Source organism: Cucurbita pepo, chromosome 14, assembly GCF_057944985.1.
Source record: "Cucurbita pepo subsp. pepo isolate OVF chromosome 14, ASM5794498v1, whole genome shotgun sequence".
NCBI classification, from domain to species: Eukaryota; Viridiplantae; Streptophyta; class Magnoliopsida; order Cucurbitales; family Cucurbitaceae; genus Cucurbita; species Cucurbita pepo.
In genome coordinates this window covers 7,374,892-7,394,951 of record NC_141811.1, presented here as the reverse complement: position 1 = coordinate 7,394,951, position 20,060 = coordinate 7,374,892, and the positions used below count along the sequence as shown (strand labels likewise).

Genomic DNA, 20,060 nt, shown 5'->3' with positions numbered 1-20,060 from the left:
TGAACCTCATGCATGTTATACGTAGATATTGAGCGTGAATTACTTCTCCTATGTTTGTGCATGCGTGTGTCTATAAGAATAAATTTGGATCCTATTTCATTTTGTGGTTGGTTGCACGAGAGTTCGTAGACCTATATGTAGACCTAAGGTTTACGAAAACAGGGGCATTCTCCTAATGGGTCCCCATGTAGCTATACATCACGTAAAAATAAAATTGGACCTAAAACTATAAACATGATTCCATAATCGTTTGTATTTCCATTTTCCGACCCTAGTAATAGAGTCACTTACTGAATTTATCGTATTATTATTAAATATTTTTTAGGTAAAACTAAACGACTCACGTAAAATTGAAACGTTTTAATGGAATTTATAAAGTGGTGAGAAAAAAAATTAATGAGAGAATTTTGTTTGCTTCTAATTTGAATATAAAAATAAATAAAATCCACTTTTAATAATAATAAAAAAAAAACATGTTAAAATATATTTAAAATATAATTTTGTCATTTATTTTTAAAAATCAATTTAATAGACATTTACTTTTATCTACAAATTTCTTAAGCTTGGTTATCTAGTTTCTACCGTATTTATTTTAAAAGAAAATAAGTCAATTTTTGAAAACTAAAAATAAGTTTTTGAAACTTATTTTTATTTTTATTTTCTAATTTGACTAAAAAAAAAATCATTATTAAATGGGAATTAATTTTTTAACATACTATTCTATTATTTAATAGTCTCAATATTTTGTCATAACTATTTATTTTATTTCAATAACACCGAAATCAATAAATATAGTCTAGTCACATTATTTATTAATTAAATAGTTGACCAATAAGTTTTTATTTTTAAATTATTATTGCAAATGTTAATCTCGATGTCTTAAATAAGTTAGATTTCTAAAATGAACACGGCCCTCCACAATGGTATGAAATTGTCCACTTTGAACACCTCTCCTCGAACAAAGTACGCTTCCCTTTAATCGAGTCTTTACTCCTTTAGAGTCTTAGATTCCTTACCCATGATCATTCCCTAAATTAGCCGATGTGGGACTTTCATCATCCAACACCTCCCCTCGAACAAAGTACGCCTCCCCTTAATCGAGGCTCAACTCTTTTGGAGTCTTAGTCATTTTTTACTGCCTTCGAGGAGGCTTGACTCCTTTTCTTTTGGAGTTATTTGTTCGACATTTGAGGATTTACCAATCTATTGGCACGACTAATTTTAGGGCATGGCTCTAATACCATGTTAGATGAACACGTCTCTCCACAATGATATGATATTGTCCACTTCGAGTATAAGCTCTCATAGTTTTGTTTTTGGCTTCTCAAGAGGCCTCGTCCCAATGGAGATAGTATTCATTGTTTATAAATCCATGATCATTCCCTAAATTAGCAAAAAAAAGAAAAGAAAAAAAAAATATATATATATAGTCCCAAAAAATTATTTATTTGAGAGAGAATTTATGGATTATATAATTATTTATTTTTTTTAGTTTATATATTTTTCGCATCCATAATTCTTTGGACTTAAAAAATTTGGATTGAAAATTACGTTTGTGTCCCCACTCATTAAATATAATTTTACCTTTATACCCTTTTTTATAAAAAAAATAATATTTTTGGATCTGATGAATGTTATGACAACACGAAGAAAGTTGGATATAAATTTTTTGTTTGTGTTCGCTCATTAAATATAATATAAATAATATAATATAAATAATATAATATAAATTTTTTATAACCTAATTTACATATTCAAATAATTCTGTTACTCTAAATTAATATATTTATTTATTTATTTATTATTATTATTATTATTTTTTACAAAACCCCAAGTTCTTCTTCCCCTTCAACAATGGACAATAGTTGACCAATTTCAACCGCTTCAGATTCATAGCTTCCATCGTTCTTCCCTTCAACCTTCGATCCCCATTTCCATAAATCCGCTTTAACTTTTGAATCCAAGTTTCAGCTAAATCAGCTGTGTTCGACCAATCTTCCATCTGTGATTGTCTTATTTTCGAGTTTCTAATCTTCTATTTCAGTGAGGGTATCGTCGATTTGATCCAGAATGGGCGTGTGCTCAAGCAAAGGCAAATACAAACCGCAGTATGATCGTTACGAGCACCAACCAAAAGGCCCAGCTCAACACTCCCATCAGTCGCCGGAGAGTCACCACTCGGCGGCGGCGAAGTCAACCGGTCCTCCCAGAAGCCCCAGGCACACCGTCCTCAGGTCTGATTCGATTCTTGGGAAGCCATTAGAGGATGTTAAGCTGCATTACACCATTGGGAAAGAATTAGGGAGAGGGCAATTTGGGGTTACTTATCTCTGTACCGAGAATTCCTCTGGTAAGCAATATGCTTGCAAATCCATTTCCAAAAGGAAGCTTGTGACTAGAAATGATAAGGATGATATTAGAAGAGAGATTCACATTATGCAGCATTTGAGTGGGCAACCTAACATAGTTGAGTTCAAGGGAGCTTATGAAGACAAGCAATCGGTTCATTTGATCATGGAGCTTTGCGCTGGTGGCGAGCTTTTTGATAGAATTATTGCAAAGGGTCATTATAGTGAGAAAGCAGCTGCCTCAATCTGCAGGTCTATTGTTAATGTGGTTCACATCTGCCATTTCATGGGGGTGATGCATAGGGATCTCAAGCCTGAGAACTTTCTGCTTGCTAGCAAGGAGGAAGATGCAATGCTCAAAGCCACAGATTTTGGATTGTCTGTTTTTATTGAAGAGGGTGAGGTTCTTGCTCTGTTCATTGGATTTTTTCTTCATGCCTTTTTGATTGAATGTTTCTCAGTGCTTGCTTTAGTTGAATTTTCTGTTCTTGTTGATAATTTTATGGTAAATTGTGTGGGAATTTGTGTGTGGCTTACAAGTTTTAGATGGTAGAATTAGATGAACATTTCAATTCTACAATTGCTATTGGTGATCATCTGTTGTAGTGTTTGCAAATGTTCAATGTCTTGGGGCAAATTTTAGTTTTGATCTTCCAATTTAATCAAACTGTACTAGGACTTTGAATCGTGAGATCCCACATCGGTCGGGGAGGAGAACGAAACACCCTTTATAAGAGTGTGGAAACCTCTCCCTAGTAGACACGTTGTAAAAACCTTGAGGGAAAGCCCGAAAGGGAAAACCCAAAGAGGACAATATCTGCTAGCGGTAGGCCTGAGACGTTACAGTAAGTATAGGGATGCAAATCGATTTTATTTTATCTCGAATAATTTCACCCAACTACTCCATATTCACCCTGATGCTGATTCAAATGTTTGAAAAGTTGTAAGTCCGTTAGTGGTATTCATGTACTTATCCAACAATGACAGATCAGAGTTAGTCAACCTCAATATAAAAACAAAATATTGCTAGAGATCAACTTGTGATTATTGAAGTCACATGGGTATAGGAACTATTATTCTTGGTCAATGTTCATCATTATGGATTCATAACCTCAACCTGACCGAATGGCTTTATCATCTTTGCGTATTATTCTTTCCAACAGTTGTTAATGCCTTCATCCTGACCGAATGGGCAATCGATGTCGAATTATCTTAGTCTGTTCAGTTTTTTTTTTTTTTATCAATTTCCTTTCTTGTTATATGAGATTATTTCATGAAGCGGATGGCTTCAAACATGATTAACTTTGGTTGCACAACTTTCTAATGTGTTTTCTTAATTTTATAAGAATGAAGCACGACATTTTAAGCTTTGACGTTTTGTAGGATGCATGATACACTATTTGAGAGTCGAGTTGATAGGTTCTCTGCTTGTCTCAATAGTTCTTGCTTCAATATCTATCCATTTTGTCCTGTGAACTGGTTATAGTGTGAAGAGGAGTAGTAATGGGATCATATACTAAACATTAATCTGCCTGATACTTCAAATATCTAACAATATAAAGTTAACAATCACTTTAACAAGACAATTCAGAGCTAAGAGTCACTTAAATAAGACTTAAATCCTCCAATGATACGAAATAAGGTGTCTTAATTGATTTAGACAACCTTATTTCGTATCACCCAAGCACAGTCTTGATAAATTTTGTTCACTTCTAAGATACATCCTATGATGATTATAGGCTATAATAGATAGTTGTAAAACTCCTTTCCTTAAAAATGTGGCGGAGGCTGGAACCATGGCTCAAGATTTCCTAGTTCGAGTTTCCCAACTGACTTGATAACTTGGGTGATAGCAACTGAAGAATTGGTATTTGACTTCTTTCAGGAAAGGTGTACAGAGACATTGTGGGGAGTGCTTATTACGTTGCCCCTGAAGTATTACGTCGTAAATATGGCAAAGAAATCGATATTTGGAGTGCTGGAGTCATGTTGTACATATTACTCAGTGGTGTACCTCCATTTTGGGCAGGTAAAAAGCGAATTACTTTCTTTTTCGCTTTCACTTTGCTATGTTCTTTCTATCGAACATCCTGTCGCATTTTCTTTTTCGAAAAAATGCCTGGCCAGTATTGTGAATAACATGATCTTTATTGCAGAAACTGAGAAGGGCATATTTGATGCAATATTGCAAGGACATATCGACTTTGAAACTGATCCATGGCCAAAAATTTCGAACAGTGCCAAGGACCTGGTGAAGAAAATGTTAACTCAGGACCCAGCACAACGGATTACGTCGGCACAGGTTCTCGGTATGTCTATGAATGCTTTCTTGAATCCTTACTTAAAAAAATTGGCAAACAATTGGTATGTCAGTCTGTAGCATTTAACTCGGGGTATGCCGTTTTGTATCTTATTTAGACCATCCATGGATGAGAGAAGGCGGAGATGCGTCGGATAAGCCCATCGACAGTGCAGTATTTACAAGACTCAAGCAATTTAGAGCAATGAACAAACTGAAGAAGCTTGCCCTGAAGGTGATCATCCTTATATTTCAGAATAAGTTATACTTGATTGAATTAACAGGTAGTTTATGAAACAATTGCAGGTTATAGCTGAAAACCTTTCGGAGGAAGAGATCCAAGGCCTGAAAACAACGTTCACGAACATGGACACGGACAACAGCGGAACCATCACTTATGCAGAATTGAAGTCTGGACTGGCCCGGCTTGGCTCAACGCTAAGTGAGGCTGAGGTCAAACAACTTATGGAAGCGGTAATATATGATTTAACATCATCGACCACTCGAAGTTCCTTATTTCTTTTTCCTGACATGAACTGAAAGAACCTCGATCGCTGTTTCAGGCTGATGTGGATGGAAATGGTTCGATTGATTACATCGAATTCATCACTGCTACGATGCATCGATACAAGCTAGAAAAAGAAGAGCATCTTTACAAGGCGTTTCAGCATTTTGACAAGGATAACAGTGGGTCAGTCTCTCATCTTTAGCATTTTCATCTGCTTTTTGAAACAACTTAATTCAGTGTTTTTGAGAATTTGGTTATTGTTCTATCAGTTATATCACAAGAGATGAACTGAAAGCTGCAATGAAAGATTACGGAATGGGCGACGAAGAGACTATTAGAGAGATTATTTCTGAAGTCGATGCAGACAACGTAAGTTCATCCATATTTAAGTCTGAAACTCGAGCTAATCTTCTCTGGTAAAATGCAACTAAGGTGTGTTCGGGTTTCGTAGGATGGAAGAATCAACTACGATGAGTTCTGTACAATGATGAGAACTGGAACCCAACAAGGCAAACTCTTTTAACATGTCGAAGGAGACTGAAGATCGTCGAAGGGATCGTCTAAAGCTTGGCCATGGGCAGCGAAATGTCTGAGACAACAGCTAAGACATTGGTTTGGGGTTTTAATGTGGTATTTTTGCATAGCAATTGAATTGTTGTTGTTTATATTTTTGTGTAAAATTTGTTGGGCTGTGTAAGCCATGGTGGAGAATTTGTATTTGCCTTCTTAAATGTACTTTGTTTACTTGAGTATTAATTATGTACACTTGATATTTGCTATCTGTTTTTTTGGTAAACAAAGATGAAGATTTACTATTGGATCCCTCGCTTTTGCTTAATGTTTTAAATGTTGTTTCCTCAAATAAAAGAGGAAGCAAGAAAAGAGACATGGCTGATATTTGCTCTCTGTATTTTGTTTTGCCTTCTTTTTTTATAAAAAATTTATTATGGTCAAGCTACTTATCAAGCGTTTGTTTTTTTTTTTTTTTCTGAATATTGTCATTTATTATTTGTTTTAAATCTCTATTTTGCATTTTGTTAAGTCAAAATATGTAGCCCCAGAAAAAGACAAAAAAAAAAAAAAAAAAAAAGTCAAAGTCAAAGTCAATAGAGGGGTAAATGAGTAATTTTGCCCCTCTAGCCCCAATAGAACCCTACCTACCAAAGGACCTGCAGAAGAAAAAGAAAAAGAGAGAAAGTTGAGAGAACCTAGAGAAAGGAGGAAGAAAGAACAGTAGGAAAACTCACTGGACCACGGCCAAAAGTCGCATCCAATCGCGACCTTGAGGCAAGAACTCCTCCTAAGAAGGAAGAAGGAGATTTGAGTGATCGAAGCTTCATTTTCGGTCCAAAACCGAGAAGATCCGCAAGGTAATCGTTCACGATTTTTCCTTAGATTCGAGCCATTTCTTACAAGTTAAGGCTTGAGATTTTGATATGTTGTTCTAGGAAATATTCCCCATAGACTTTGTGAAGAAACTTGGCCGAAATCGTGGCCGGAAACTACTGTTCCAAGAGTTCATTCTAGTAAGAGTGAACGTACCTACTTCTGTGGTCCATAAATCGGTTAATGTTGAAGTAAAATTCAAGAAAAAACCGAATCAATTTGAATTATAGATTAAAAGATATGAAAATAAGAAAAGTGGGAAAAACCTAATCATTCTATGTTTGCGATTGGCAGGAGGAGAGAAAAAATATCCGACGAGCCACGTATCAACCGTTGTCAGATTCAGTGTGCACAAATGAATGAAGGACACGAATCGCTCGTTGAGTTGAGAAACGTGTCAGCTGCCAAGTGGAGGACGCGACTCTATCCATCGTGCAACACGCGGCCAGCAACTCCAACCCACTACCCGCATGATGACTCGATCCGACCCGTTACCTAGCGCCAAACCGACTCGTGGTCCAACTAAGCCAACCCAAACCGTCACCCAAACCGAACCGCCGACCCACGAGTACAGAAAACGCGCACGTGGCACTCGCGCGTGAAACCCGCAAGTATACTTCACCTAGGCGCGTGTCTGGTGTCACGGTCATGCTCGTCCAAGGCATGTTGCCCATGGCCGCATGCCCATGACAAGCCAAACTCTTTATGTCTTTTCATATTCTAGTATTTTACTTTTGTATTTCTACAAAGAATGTCGTCTCAAAAATATCATGTCTAGGCCTGTCGACATGAAATGCCTCAAAATGTACTATAGGGGAATACGACTAGTTGTTAACTTCTCCCTACCCAAGGTTATATATTGTGAGCCGTTGTTATTTCTCTCTTGCTTGCTTATATAACGTCTTTTTAAAAAATCTCTCTTTCGAAAATATCTCTCTGCCCTCGTTTTCTAAAACATTCTCTTAAAACCGAGACCAGAGGCTCGAGCATACGTTGCTTGACCGTAGGCGACGCAAGAACGAATTGGCTTAGCTCACTTGTCATTGGAAAGTGAGTGTCACACAATCGCAAGTCCCCTGCCATCAAAAATGTGATTGTGACAAGTGGTATCAGAGCTTTGTTAGCTCCGTGACATAGCAAAGACCGAAAACATGTCGACGACAAAGTCGACACCCAAATCACAAGCCGACCGGCTTACTTTAATAGAGGAGGAAATGCTGTTCCTCAAAGAAGTCCCTGACACCATCCACTTCCTGGAAGCACGGGTGACAGAATTGAATGGAAAAGTCGTAGAAATCGACGCAATGGGCAACCGCCTGGATGGGTTGCCAATCGCGGAACTGATGTTTCGAGTGACCTCGCTCGAAGGAAGAGTTGCTCCTACGAGCAGACCAAGACCGTCTGGTAGCCCCGATAACTCTGTCGCGCACAAGGAGGAACGTGGCGAAGAGTTCAACGTGCTACAAAATACAATGATGAGTTTGTTCAATGGATTAGCTGATGAATTCAGAACAACGATCGATGACATCCAAGAAAAGATGGCCGCCATGAGCACCCGAATTGAGGTGACCATGAAAGCCATGGAGAACGTCACGGCTAGGCAAACTAATACAGGATCCAACGAACTGAAGTTCCTAGACCCTAGACCTTTCAAAGGGATCCCGGACGCCAAAGAGTTGGAGAACTTCATCTTTGATGTCGAACAGTACTTCAAAGCCACAACGGCTTGTACCGACGACATAAAGGTGACAGTAGCCTCGATGTATCTCATAGACGATGCCAAACTTTGGTGGCGTACGAAGGTGCAAGACATCGAGAATGGATTGTGCACCATCGACTCGTGGGAAGACCTCAAGAGAGAGTTGAGGGACCAATTCTTCCCCGAAAATGTAGAACATCTAGCAATGGAAAAACTAATATCCCTAAAGCAAACTAGAAGCATAAGGGACTATGTCAGATAGTTCTCGACCCTGATGCTAGATATCAGGGGCACATCAGAGAAGGACAATGTATTCTTCTTTATAAATGGGAAAAACCGTGGGCCAAAACAAAAATATACGAGAAAAAGGTCCAAGATCTAGCTACCGCAATTGCCAGCGTTGAGAGACTCCTAGACTATGGGAACGAAGCGGGTTACCAAAGAAGAACAACACAGGCCCCAAACACTGGGGGCAAAACATATAAACCGTCAGGTCATCAAAATGGAAGCCCCAATAGGCCAAACGGAAGTAACGACAGACCAAGTGGTGGACAGATAGACCTCCTCAGAACAACTAAGCGGGGACATCTCGAGGACCTTACCCTCAAAAGAACCACCCGACAACATCTTTACAATGCCTGTTGTGTAAAGGCCCCCCACAGACTGTCCTACTGTCCTCATCGGGCCTCTCTCAGTGCACTCCAAGTGTCCATTCAAGAGAGCAACGACACAGGAGACGGGACGATGCCAGACAAGAAGGAAGATCAAGACAACCCCGAATGGGCGCGCTCAAACTCTTGTCAGCCCTCCAACGGAAGGTCGACCTAAAAGAGATAATAGAGAAAGGGCTCATGTTCGTAGTTGCGACAATAAACTCTCGATCAAGCAAGAGCACCTTGATAGACTCAGGAGCGACCCACAACTTCATCGCCGATCAAGAAGCACGAAGATTGAGACTCACCATAGAAAAGAACCCCGAAAAAATGAAAGCGGTCAACTTCGAGGCCTTGCCTATTGTGGGAGTTCCTAAAAGAGTCCCCTTCAAATTAGGGGCTTGGACAGGAGAGTTGGACCTTGTCGTGATTCACATGGACGACTTTGACGTGGTACTTGGGATGGACTTCCTCCTAGAACACAAAGTTATCCCAATGCCATTAGCGAAATGCTTGGTGATCATCGACCGCAACCCCACAGTAATACCTGCAAGCATCAAGCAACCAGGTAATCTTAGAATGATCTCGGCCATACAATTGAAAAGAGGACTCGCACTAGAGGAACCTACCTTTATGGCTATACCACTGATAGAAGAAGTGACCACTGAGGAAACTATTTCAAGCGAAATCAAGGAGGTACTAGACAGTTATGCTGACATAATGAGACATGAGAGTGACCACTGAGGAAACTATTTCAAGCGAAATCAAGGAGGTACTAGACAGTTATGCTGACATAATGAGACATGAGACAGTTATACACGAGAGGAACCTACATTCATTTCTTCCTTTCTTATAGCCAAACTCACATTTTCTCCACTAATATATTTTTTACTCCAAACTCACATTTTCTCTACTAATATATTTTTTACTCTTATCTCTCTCTTTTACCTTAGTTATTTTTTACTCTTATCTCTCTCTTTTACCTTAGTTTTGTTTTGAACTTTATCTCTGGTGTGTTCGAGTGTTGAGTGTCACAGTTATGCTTGTCTAAGGCATGTTGCCTATGGTCGCATGCCGTTCCAAACCCCTTTTACATGTTTTCATCTTAGATAGCCTTTTACTATTTCATGTTGTGCCAATACGGGGTGTATAACCGATCACCAAAATCAAGTCTACACCCCGCCGGGGCTAAAATGCGCCAAAATATACTATAGGGGGATCTGACTAGTTGTCAATTTTTCCTACCTGAATTATATGCTGCCAAAATATACTATAGGGGGATCTGACTAGTTGTCAATTTTTCCTACCTGAATTATATGCTATCAAAGTTTTTCCTACCGGAATTATATGCTATCAAAGTGTATTTCTTCAGTCACAATTTCCAAAATATTTCTCTCAAACATGACCCGAGACTCAAGCATACGCCATATTATCTAGAAAATCCGAATTCCACACGACTAAGTTAGAACAAGTGTCAAGGGTTGGTAACACCTATTTTAAGTACCAATCCAATTGAAAAAGAAGATACAAAAATATAGTTGGTGTTGCATTTATCACATTCATACATTCATGTTGTGAAAGCCTACATGAAATTTGTGGATCAAATTCTGTAAGAGTAATTATCAAAAATCAAAATCCTTGAAGAGCCTCAGCTCCAGCAACAATTTCCAGAATTTCCCCAGTAATCTTAGCCTGTCTCTCTCGATTATAAGCAACCAAAACAGAGTTCTTCAACTCCAGAGCATTCTCAGAAGCATTACTCATGGCGTTCATCCTCGCTGCTACCTCACTCGCCATCGATTCCTGCAAAGCCCTCAAAATCTGGCTGTTCAAATACAGAGCTATCATCCCATCCAAAATCTGAACTGGGTCTTGTTCGAACTCCAACAATGCCGGAATTTCCTCCAAATTCCCCGTTTTCCCCTCTCTCTCCACCTTCAATTTCCCCTCCTTCGTTGTCAATCTAAACCCCCCATCTCCCATGGCTTCCCCATCGCCCAACAATGGCAGCAATGTCTCAATCACAGGCTCACATTTCAGCAACGAAACGAATTTTGTGTAAATTAGTTCCACTTTGTCCACTTCTTCGCTGATGAACAGAGAAAACACAATGTCTGCAATGGTTTGTGCTTCTTTTGCTGTCGGTACTGAACCGCCGCCGCAGCCGGTTATGTATTTATCGACTTGAACGTCGGACCGGCGGCGGAAATGCGAGTTACCCTTTTTTCCAACGCTGATTAGGATGTGACCCAGATCGAGATTTTTCAATTCGGCCAATCGGGTGTCGGCTTTTTTTATCACGGAAGCATTGAAACCTCCACAGAGTCCCCGGTCGCCGGTGAAGACGACGAGGGCGACTTTTCCGACGGGTGCAGGGTTTAGAAAGGGGAAATCGATTTCGTGTGGTTGGACTTGTTGGGTGATGAAATGGAGAAATTGGGCGAGGGATTGGGCAAAGGGGCGACTATTGATTACGGCTTCTTGGGCTCGGCGGACTTTGGCAGCGGCGACGAGCTTCATGGCTTCGGTGAGCTTCTGGGTGTTGTTGATGGAGTCTAATCGAGATTGGAGGTCGCGGGCGCCGCCGCGGCATTGGATTGAAATGGGCGGTGGAGATTTGGGGATACGGCGGAGAAGGGGGGGAAATGGGGTTTGGTGGAATCTTGGTTCGAGAAAGTGGGTCATAGTGGGCGGAGATTTTTGAAGGGTTTTGTTTTTATGTTTGATGATCCGATCGGCGATCAAAACAGAGCCGCTTGATGTTGACGAACACAGACCTTCAGGGGCCTGTTTTGAGGCTGTGAGAGGGAGAAGTATCAACTTTAGGGTTCACAAACAAGCCTCAGTAATTATTATTATTATTATTATTATTATTATTATTATTATTATTATTATTATTATTATTATTTTAAATTACATCAGTAGAATTATTATTATTTTCTCGTGTCATTGAGAGGATTGTGTCTTCCTCCAGAAAAATTATGTTCTCAGCTCCCTATTTTGTCGTCCTCAAAATAGTAGACATATTAGAATCAACTATAAAAGTTATTCTCACCTATGCAAATCAAAGGACATGCCCTTATAAGCACGAGTTCATAACTCACTCATAATTAAAATCGAGTCAATCATCTTGTGAAATATTAATTTTCTCAATTAATAGATTTAATAAAGAGAGATTAAATATTTCGTAGTCAATCTCATACAAACTCATTAATGAGATACCTCCACATTAATGATTTGGATCAGATCATTTGTAACAATTCGTCATTACAAGAATAAGACACCCAACTTTATCCATGTACTATAGACACTTTAGGTTATTATTTTAACATGAACTTCATATATGTCAACCACATAATACTCGTGATTACATTACTAATCTTAAATTTTTCATACCAGAGAATATTAAATTGCAAATAAAATAATCAGGATATAAATCCCAAAGTTCATAACTCAGGATCAAGATCAACTTGTATATGATTACCATGTGAAATATTAATTTTATAAATTAGTGAATTTAGAGAGAGGGAAAATATTTTATGGTTCAGTTTTATGCAAACTCATTGTATAGGATATCACGGCACATGTCTCCACAACGATTTAGATCAATCATTTGTAATAAATACAAAAGGGATCGTATCCATAGATTTACACGAATAAGACACCTAGCCTTATCCATATACTATAGGCATCTTAGGTTATTAATTGAACATGATTCTCCCCTATGTTAACTACATCACTTTCAAGATTACGCTAATAATCTTGAATTTTTTATACCTTGAATAATATTGAGTTACACCTACCGTAATTAAAATTATTATAAAAAATAAAATTATTAATTACCAAACTTTGCATTTTAAATCCTAACAATACTAAACCATCATACCTGTTCATGGGCTTTTACCAAATAACCTTTGAATACTATGAAATTTCATGATGATCAAGGATTATGTAAAGTTTTAAAATAATTGGAACACAGATTCGAAGCTAAACTAAGAGTTAGGAGTAAAAGGACTAAAATGTCCCTAGGTTTCTTTAAGATATTTTAAAGCCCAAACATCTTCCAAATAACTTAAGACTTTAGGACATGAAAATATATTCAAGGTTTCAAGTTATTTCGATCTAGTTTAGAACTCAAACCAAGTTAGAGGCATATATAAGACTTAAAAGGAAATATTCCATAATGATTAAGATCGGCCTAGAATTTCAAAAACATATTATGGACATTCAATGAATGTCTTGTACTCACTTTAGAGCTTTGAAAGTTATAAAGTATCATAGTCAAGGTATTTATAAGCTTTATATTACGCTTGGGTTAGCCTTAGATTTCAAACCATCAGAGCTACACTAAGTCAAAATGAGCTCTATATTTGTTGTAATCAAGAGTTACCTCATGTTAAGTTTTAGGGTTAGCTCTTAATTTTCAAGTAATCCGAAGTCTACCCTAAACCAAGATAAGTTTATAATAGCCTTTTGCTTTTTAGCAACCCGGAGGTTACCCTAACTCAAGATGAGCTCAAGGTTAGTTTTTGATTTTTAATTAATCAGACTACTGCCCTAAGATTCAGATGAGCTCTAGGCTCATCCATTATTTTCAAGTAATCAAATAGTTACCTTAGGATAAGGTTTAGGATAGTCATTGATTTTCAAGTAACCAGGAGACTATCCTAACTCAATATGAGTCCAAGGTTAGCTCCTGAAGGAGACTATCCTAACTCAATATGAGTCCAAGGTTAGCTCCTGAAGGAGACTATCCTAACTCAATATGAGTCCAAGGTTAGCTCCTGAAGGAGACTATCCTAACTCAATATGAGTCCAAGGTTAGCTCCTGAAGGAGACTATCCTAACTCAATATGAGTCCAAGGTTAGCTCCTGAAGGAGACTATCCTAACTCAATATGAGTCCAAGGTTAGCTCCTGAAGGAGACTATCCTAACTCAATATGAGTCCAAGGTTAGCTCCTGAAGGAGACTATCCTAACTCAATATGAGTCCAAGGTTAGCTCCTGAAGGAGACTATCCTAACTCAATATGAGTCCAAGGTTAGCTCCTGAAGGAGACTATCCTAACTCAATATGAGTCCAAGGTTAGCTCCTGAAGGAGACTATCCTAACTCAATATGAGTCCAAGGTTAGCTCCTGAAGGAGACTATCCTAACTCAATATGAGTCCAAGGTTAGCTCCTGAAGGAGACTATCCTAACTCAATATGAGTCCAAGGTTAGCTCCTGAAGGAGACTATCCTAACTCAATATGAGTCCAAGGTTAGCTCCTGAAGGAGACTATCCTAACTCAATATGAGTCCAAGGTTAGCTCCTGAAGGAGACTATCCTAACTCAATATGAGTCCAAGGTTAGCTCCTGAAGGAGACTATCCTAACTCAATATGAGTCCAAGGTTAGCTCCTGATTTTCAAGCAATCATGAAGCTACCTCAGGATAAGTTTTAAGATAGTCATTGGTTTTCAAACAATCAAAAGGTTACCCTAACTCAAGATGAACTGGTATGCACTTAATTTTCATGTAATTAGGATTTTATCTCAAGATAAGCTTTAAGACAACCCTGGATTGTCCAAAACCAAAAAGTAAGTTACATGTAGTTTTTATTTTTAAGTAATCAATCAGCTACCCTATGACCAAGAATTAAGCAAGCAAGTATTAGGCGAACTTTCATTTTCAAGTAATCAATGTGCTACCTAAGCTAAGAAATAAAGCAAGTATGTTTTAGGTAGCCTTTGATTTTTTAAGCAATGAATGTGCTACCCCTAATCTCAAAGATCAATCAAGTATTAGGTACCCTTTAATTTCAAGTAATCAATATGCTACCTCAAAGACATAAATCAAGTCAAGCGTGTTTACCGCATAATCATATCCTAAAGTAGCACGACACAAGTTAAGTCAATTAAGACATGAAGACTGCTAGGTACTAAGGACAAGGATCATGTAATAACCTAAAAATTAGAAGAAGAAAAAGAGCAAGGAAAATTGTCCCATATTGCTTAAGTTGAGAAGTCTCTCACCTCATTTATCATCCCATTTGAGCGGTTCGGAGGCAGTCGGAGAATAAACTTTTTGATGGTTAAAGGCCGCCATTTCGACTGATCCGGCTTGGGTCTGATACTCTTGGATCATTTTCTTCTAGTTTCAACTCTTCAGGAGCGTTTACGGTTAGTATGAGTAACTGACTAACTTTTACCTAGTTTAAAATTTTGGAGTCAAGTTTAAATTAGTTATGCTAGTATAACTCTTCAGGAGCGTTTATTGTTACTATGACTAACTGACTGACTTTTAACTAGTATAACTAATTTTTAGCTAGTATAAATGACTTTTATAATTTTGGAAGAGTACAATTGGTGGAATTTTTTTATTATTATATTTTTAAATAAAATTATTTGTACAAAATATAAATTTGAATCTAACCGTTACTCACATCAATTTTTATTATTACTATATTATATTATTATGTTATTATATTTTAAAATTTTGGTGGATACTGACGTACTTTTATTATTATTATATTATTATATTTATAATAAATTTTGAATTTATCATTTGACCATTACTTATATTGATTTTTATTATTTTTATATTATATTATTATTATATTAAAAAAATTAAATAACTGAATTTAAAAAAATTTCTTATTTATTTAGTTTTAATCTCCATCTTTCATTATTCCTAACTCAATCTAATGGTCAATATTAATTCCTACATTTTGTCACTCTTCTTCTCTAAATAAACTCATCAACTTCTCCCACATTTTCAACATACAACTCCCATAAAATCTCCAATTTTCATTTGTTCAAAGTCTCCCTTGTTTGTTGCTCTCTCCAAGCTTCCAATTTTATTTTTATTCTTATTCTTGAGAGAGATTATTTATTGCAGTGTGAGAAAATAGTTGTGAGTGCTTCAAATTGTAAATTTACTCTTTGAAAGAGTTGTGGTGTGTTACTACCAAATTCAAATATTGTACCGGTTTGCTCATGCGTCGTGGAAAGGATTGAGTTTTGCTCTTGAACTCGTAAAAAGAGTGGTGTAGCGGTTTGACTCTGATCCGTGGAAAGAGTCGAGAAAGTTCTTTATTCAAATTCTCAAGAGGCGCGTGGGAAGTGGAGTAGGTCGAGTTTGACCGAACCACTATAAAACTACGGTGTCATATTTTCTAACTCTTTCCTATTTAATTTCAAAATTATTATTGTGATTTATTGCATGTTTTAGTTGATTATTGTTTTGACTTGAATTATTTTATTCTATTTTCTACTTATTTGTAAAAAGTTTCATAATTAGAAAAATTAATCACATTTAAATACTTTTATCGTTAAAACTCTATCACCGCCCTTTAGGGTTGCCATACCGATCCAACAATTGGTATCAGAGCAGGTTGCTCCTATAGATTTTTTTATCTAAACTTTATTGTTCGAGCTTATGGCAAACCTACGTGTTAAAAATGGTTTTAGTGAAGGACAATCAACTTCTAGTCCCCCTTATTTTGATGGAATAAATTATACAGGTTGGAAAGCTAGAATGAAAATTTATTTGCAATCTGTTAATTATCTGGTTAAATGTTAGTAATGGTCCTTACATTCCAATAAAAATAGTTAATAATATTGAGGTGCCTAAATTAGAAGAGGAATTTGATGAGCATGATATCAAAAAATGTTATTTGAATGCGAGTGCTATTAATTGTCTTTATTGTGCCTTTAAGTAATGATGAATTTAATAGAGTATGTATGTGTTCTTAGTCCTATGAAATTTGGAAAACTCTCGAAGTAACCGGGAACAAATCAGTTAAAGAAACAAAAATTAGCATGTTAGTTCATAATTATGAACTATTTAAAATGGATAAAAATGAACCTATGTTTACTAGATTTACTAATATTCTAAATGCTTTGAAAAACCTTGGAAAACTATATTCTACTTCTGAAAATGTAAGAAAATTTTTTAGGTCTCTACCTAAAAATTGAGAAATTACATTTTCAGACTTTTGTCTCCAACTTTTAGGTAGAAACCTAAGAATTTTTTTTGGGTTTTCGGAGGTAGAATATACTTTTCCAAGATTTTTCAAAGCATATAGAATATTAGTAAATCTAGTAAACATATCACCAATAGGTTCATTTTCATCAATTTTAAAGAGTTCATAATCATGAACTAACGTGCTAATTTTTGTTTCTTTAACTTGATTTGTTCCCTCGTGAGTTACTTCAAGAGTTTTCCAAATTTCATATGACGAAGAACACATACATACTCTATTAAATTCATCATTACTTAAGGCACAGTAAAGACAATTGATAGCATTAGCATTCAAAGAACATTTTTTCATATCATGCTCATCAAATTCCTCTCCTAATCTAGGCACCTCAATATTATTAACAATTTTTATTTGAATGTAAGGACCATTACTAACATTTAACCACAATTGATAATCAACATTGCAAATAAATTTTCATTCTAGCTTTACAACATGTATAATTTGTTCCATCAAAATAAGGGGTCTAGAAGTTGATTGTCCTTCACTAAAACCATTTTTAACACGTAGGTTTGCCATAAGCTCGAACAATAAAGTTTAGATAAAAAAAATCTATAAGAGCAACCTGCTCTGATACCAATTGTTGGATCGGTATGGCAACCCTAGAGGGGGGGTGAATCGGGTTTTAATGATAAAAGTGTTTAAACGTGATTAATTTTTCTAATGATGAAACTTTTTACAAATAAGTAGAAGATGATAATTATTATAACAAAATAATTCAAGTCAAAACAACAATAAGTAGAACATACAATAAATCACAATAATAATTTTGAAATTAAATAGGAAAGAGTTAGAAAGGATGACACCGTAGTTTTATAGTGGTTCGGTCAAACTCGACCTACTCCACTCCCCAAGCGCCTCTTGGGAATTTGAATAAACAACTTTCTCGACTCTTTCCATGGATCAGAGCCAAACCGCTACACTGCTCTTTTTATGAGTTCAAGAGCAAACTCAATCCTTTCCACGGTGCAGGATCAACCCGGTACAAGTATTTGAATTTGATAGTAACACACCACAACTCTATCAAATAGTAAATTTACAATTTGAAGCACTCACAACTATTTTCTCACAATACAATACAAAAATCTCTCTCAAGAATAAGATGAATAAAAATAAAATTGGAAGCTTGGAGAGAGCAACAAACAATCGAGACTTTGAACAAATGAGGATTAGAGAATTTATGGAAGTTGTGTGTTTAGAATGTGGGGAGGTTGATGAGTTTATATAGAGAAGAAAAATGGCAAAATGTAGGAATTAATATTGACCATTGGATTGTGTTAGGAATAATGAAAGGTGAAGATTAAAAATAAATAAATAAGAAATTTTTCCAAATTCATTTATTTAATTTTTTTTAAAATATAATAATAATATAATATAAAAATAATAAAAACCAATTTGAGTAACGGTCAAATGACAAATTCAAAATTTATTATAAATATAATAATATAATAATAATAAAAAGTTATGTGAGTAACGGATAAATTAAAGTTTCAAAATTTATTATAAATATAATAATATTATAATAATAAAAACGATGTGAGTAACCACCACAATTTTAAAATATAATAATATAATAATATAATATAGTAATAACAAAAATTGATGTGATTAATCATTAGAATCAAATTTATATTCTGTAAAAATAATTTTATTTAGAAATATAATAATAAGAAAAATTCCACCATGAGTTACTCTTCTAAAATTATAAATGTCATACTTTTATATATTTTGATTTGTCCATCATTTTGATTTTGCTGCCACATCATTCGTCGGGTATGTTGTCTCGACTGTAATTTCTTCGTTTTAGCTTTGATTTGAGTAATTGAAAAGTCATTGACATCGTTATTCCCGACCTTATACGGTGGACAGTTCAAAATACTGAAAATAGTTAATAATTAAAAGTAGGTTTGTTATTATCAAAACATCAATCAATTAATTGATTGAAATTAATTAAAGTGAGATGAAATGCCAAAAAGCCAACACAAACCATCTAGGGATCCATGTTCACACGTATGAGTCGTGTGTAAGTGCTACATATCCAATTTTGTCCGGACTGGAGGCCACCGGTATGATGGTTTTAACAATAGTTCCCTGTATCATGAGTTGCATGTGTTTGGAGTTCTCTTACCCCAATAATGGGTCACTTACTGAGTTTTTCTTTAAAATATTCAAGTCATGTGCTACTTATATTTCAGGTAAAGACAAGAAACCTTTATACAGGCAGTAGAGGCCATGACACGTTCATAGGATAGTGGTATTTTATTTTCTTAGTCTTAGGTTAGTATAAGGTGTTTTTACTATGTTTTACTTGTTTTTATTTAGTATTTCCATATGTCGTTTTAAAGATGCTTTTAAACATGTAAGTCCATGACAATATTTTATGATGATGTTAATTTCGCATAATAGAATAGGTTATGATGACGGTAGTGACTTTAGGTTAATAGAAATCTAGGGTCGTTACAGATCAAGAACTATACCCTCGAATGACATAGGAATAAGGAGCTTATTAGGCATCATTAAAGGAGCTTCCTACTAGTGCTCAGTAGTAACTTGTATAACATTAGACGTTACCTATCAAGAGTACAACTCCTCCATATCAGCTAGACTCGCCCTAGAGCCTGAGATAGACGACAACAACCCTAACTTATATGCAGGAAGTGCAATGATTTAGATGGATCTCAGGGAGTAGAGATGAAAATTTAAGTGCACCTAGAACTCTAAAAAAAAATATATATAAAGAGAATGAACCCGAGGAGTTGTAGATAGACAAATTGAAGGAAAGGTTTGCATGAATCAAAATTGGAGTTCACTAGAATATGGTAAATTTTTTGGCTTTGCATTCCATTTTGAATCGACTCTACGATGACTCGGGTCTAATCGTTCCTTTGTCCTATCTGGATGATGACTCGAATCTAATCCTAAACCCTAAAACGATATTAGAATATAAAACAAAGAAACATAACCCATATCTCAGGAAGATTCTACAACAAAAAGAGGCGGATCAACCAGTAGGGTTCTCGGTTTCATCAGACAATGGTTTGTTATGGCAAGGTTGCTTATGTGTTCCCGGTGAATGAATGCTTATTTGCAAAGTAGAAAGTTTGGAATCAAATTAAGGATTAAGCAAACTTACATTAAATAAATATG

The 20,060-nt window shown here is 36.1% G+C and overlaps 2 protein-coding genes and 1 long non-coding RNA gene across 3 annotated transcripts; 2 read left to right on the top strand and 1 right to left on the bottom strand.

Moving 5' to 3' along the window:
* Positions 1–1,828: 1,828 nt before the first annotated feature.
* On the top strand, positions 1,829–5,975 carry LOC111783816 (calcium-dependent protein kinase 9). The gene is made up of 8 exons (XM_023664656.2): positions 1,829–2,746; positions 4,234–4,377; positions 4,505–4,657; positions 4,767–4,882; positions 4,954–5,121; positions 5,211–5,338; positions 5,425–5,524; positions 5,607–5,975. The coding sequence occupies exons 1-8, from the start codon at positions 2,071–2,073 to the stop codon at positions 5,676–5,678; spliced, it is 1,557 nt and encodes a 518-aa protein (XP_023520424.2). The 5' UTR covers positions 1,829–2,070; the 3' UTR covers positions 5,679–5,975.
* A 363-nt stretch (positions 5,976–6,338) lies between these two features.
* Positions 6,339–7,420, top strand: LOC147789427 (uncharacterized). The gene is made up of 2 exons (XR_015411705.1): positions 6,339–6,525; positions 6,836–7,420. It is a non-coding gene; the product is annotated as an uncharacterized LOC147789427 (long non-coding RNA).
* A 2,965-nt stretch (positions 7,421–10,385) lies between these two features.
* Positions 10,386–11,744, bottom strand: LOC111783817 (ATP synthase gamma chain 2, chloroplastic-like). The gene has a single exon (XM_023664657.2). The coding sequence runs from the start codon at positions 11,576–11,578 to the stop codon at positions 10,523–10,525; it is 1,056 nt and encodes a 351-aa protein (XP_023520425.2). The 5' UTR covers positions 11,579–11,744; the 3' UTR covers positions 10,386–10,522.
* Positions 11,745–20,060: the final 8,316 nt, after the last annotated feature.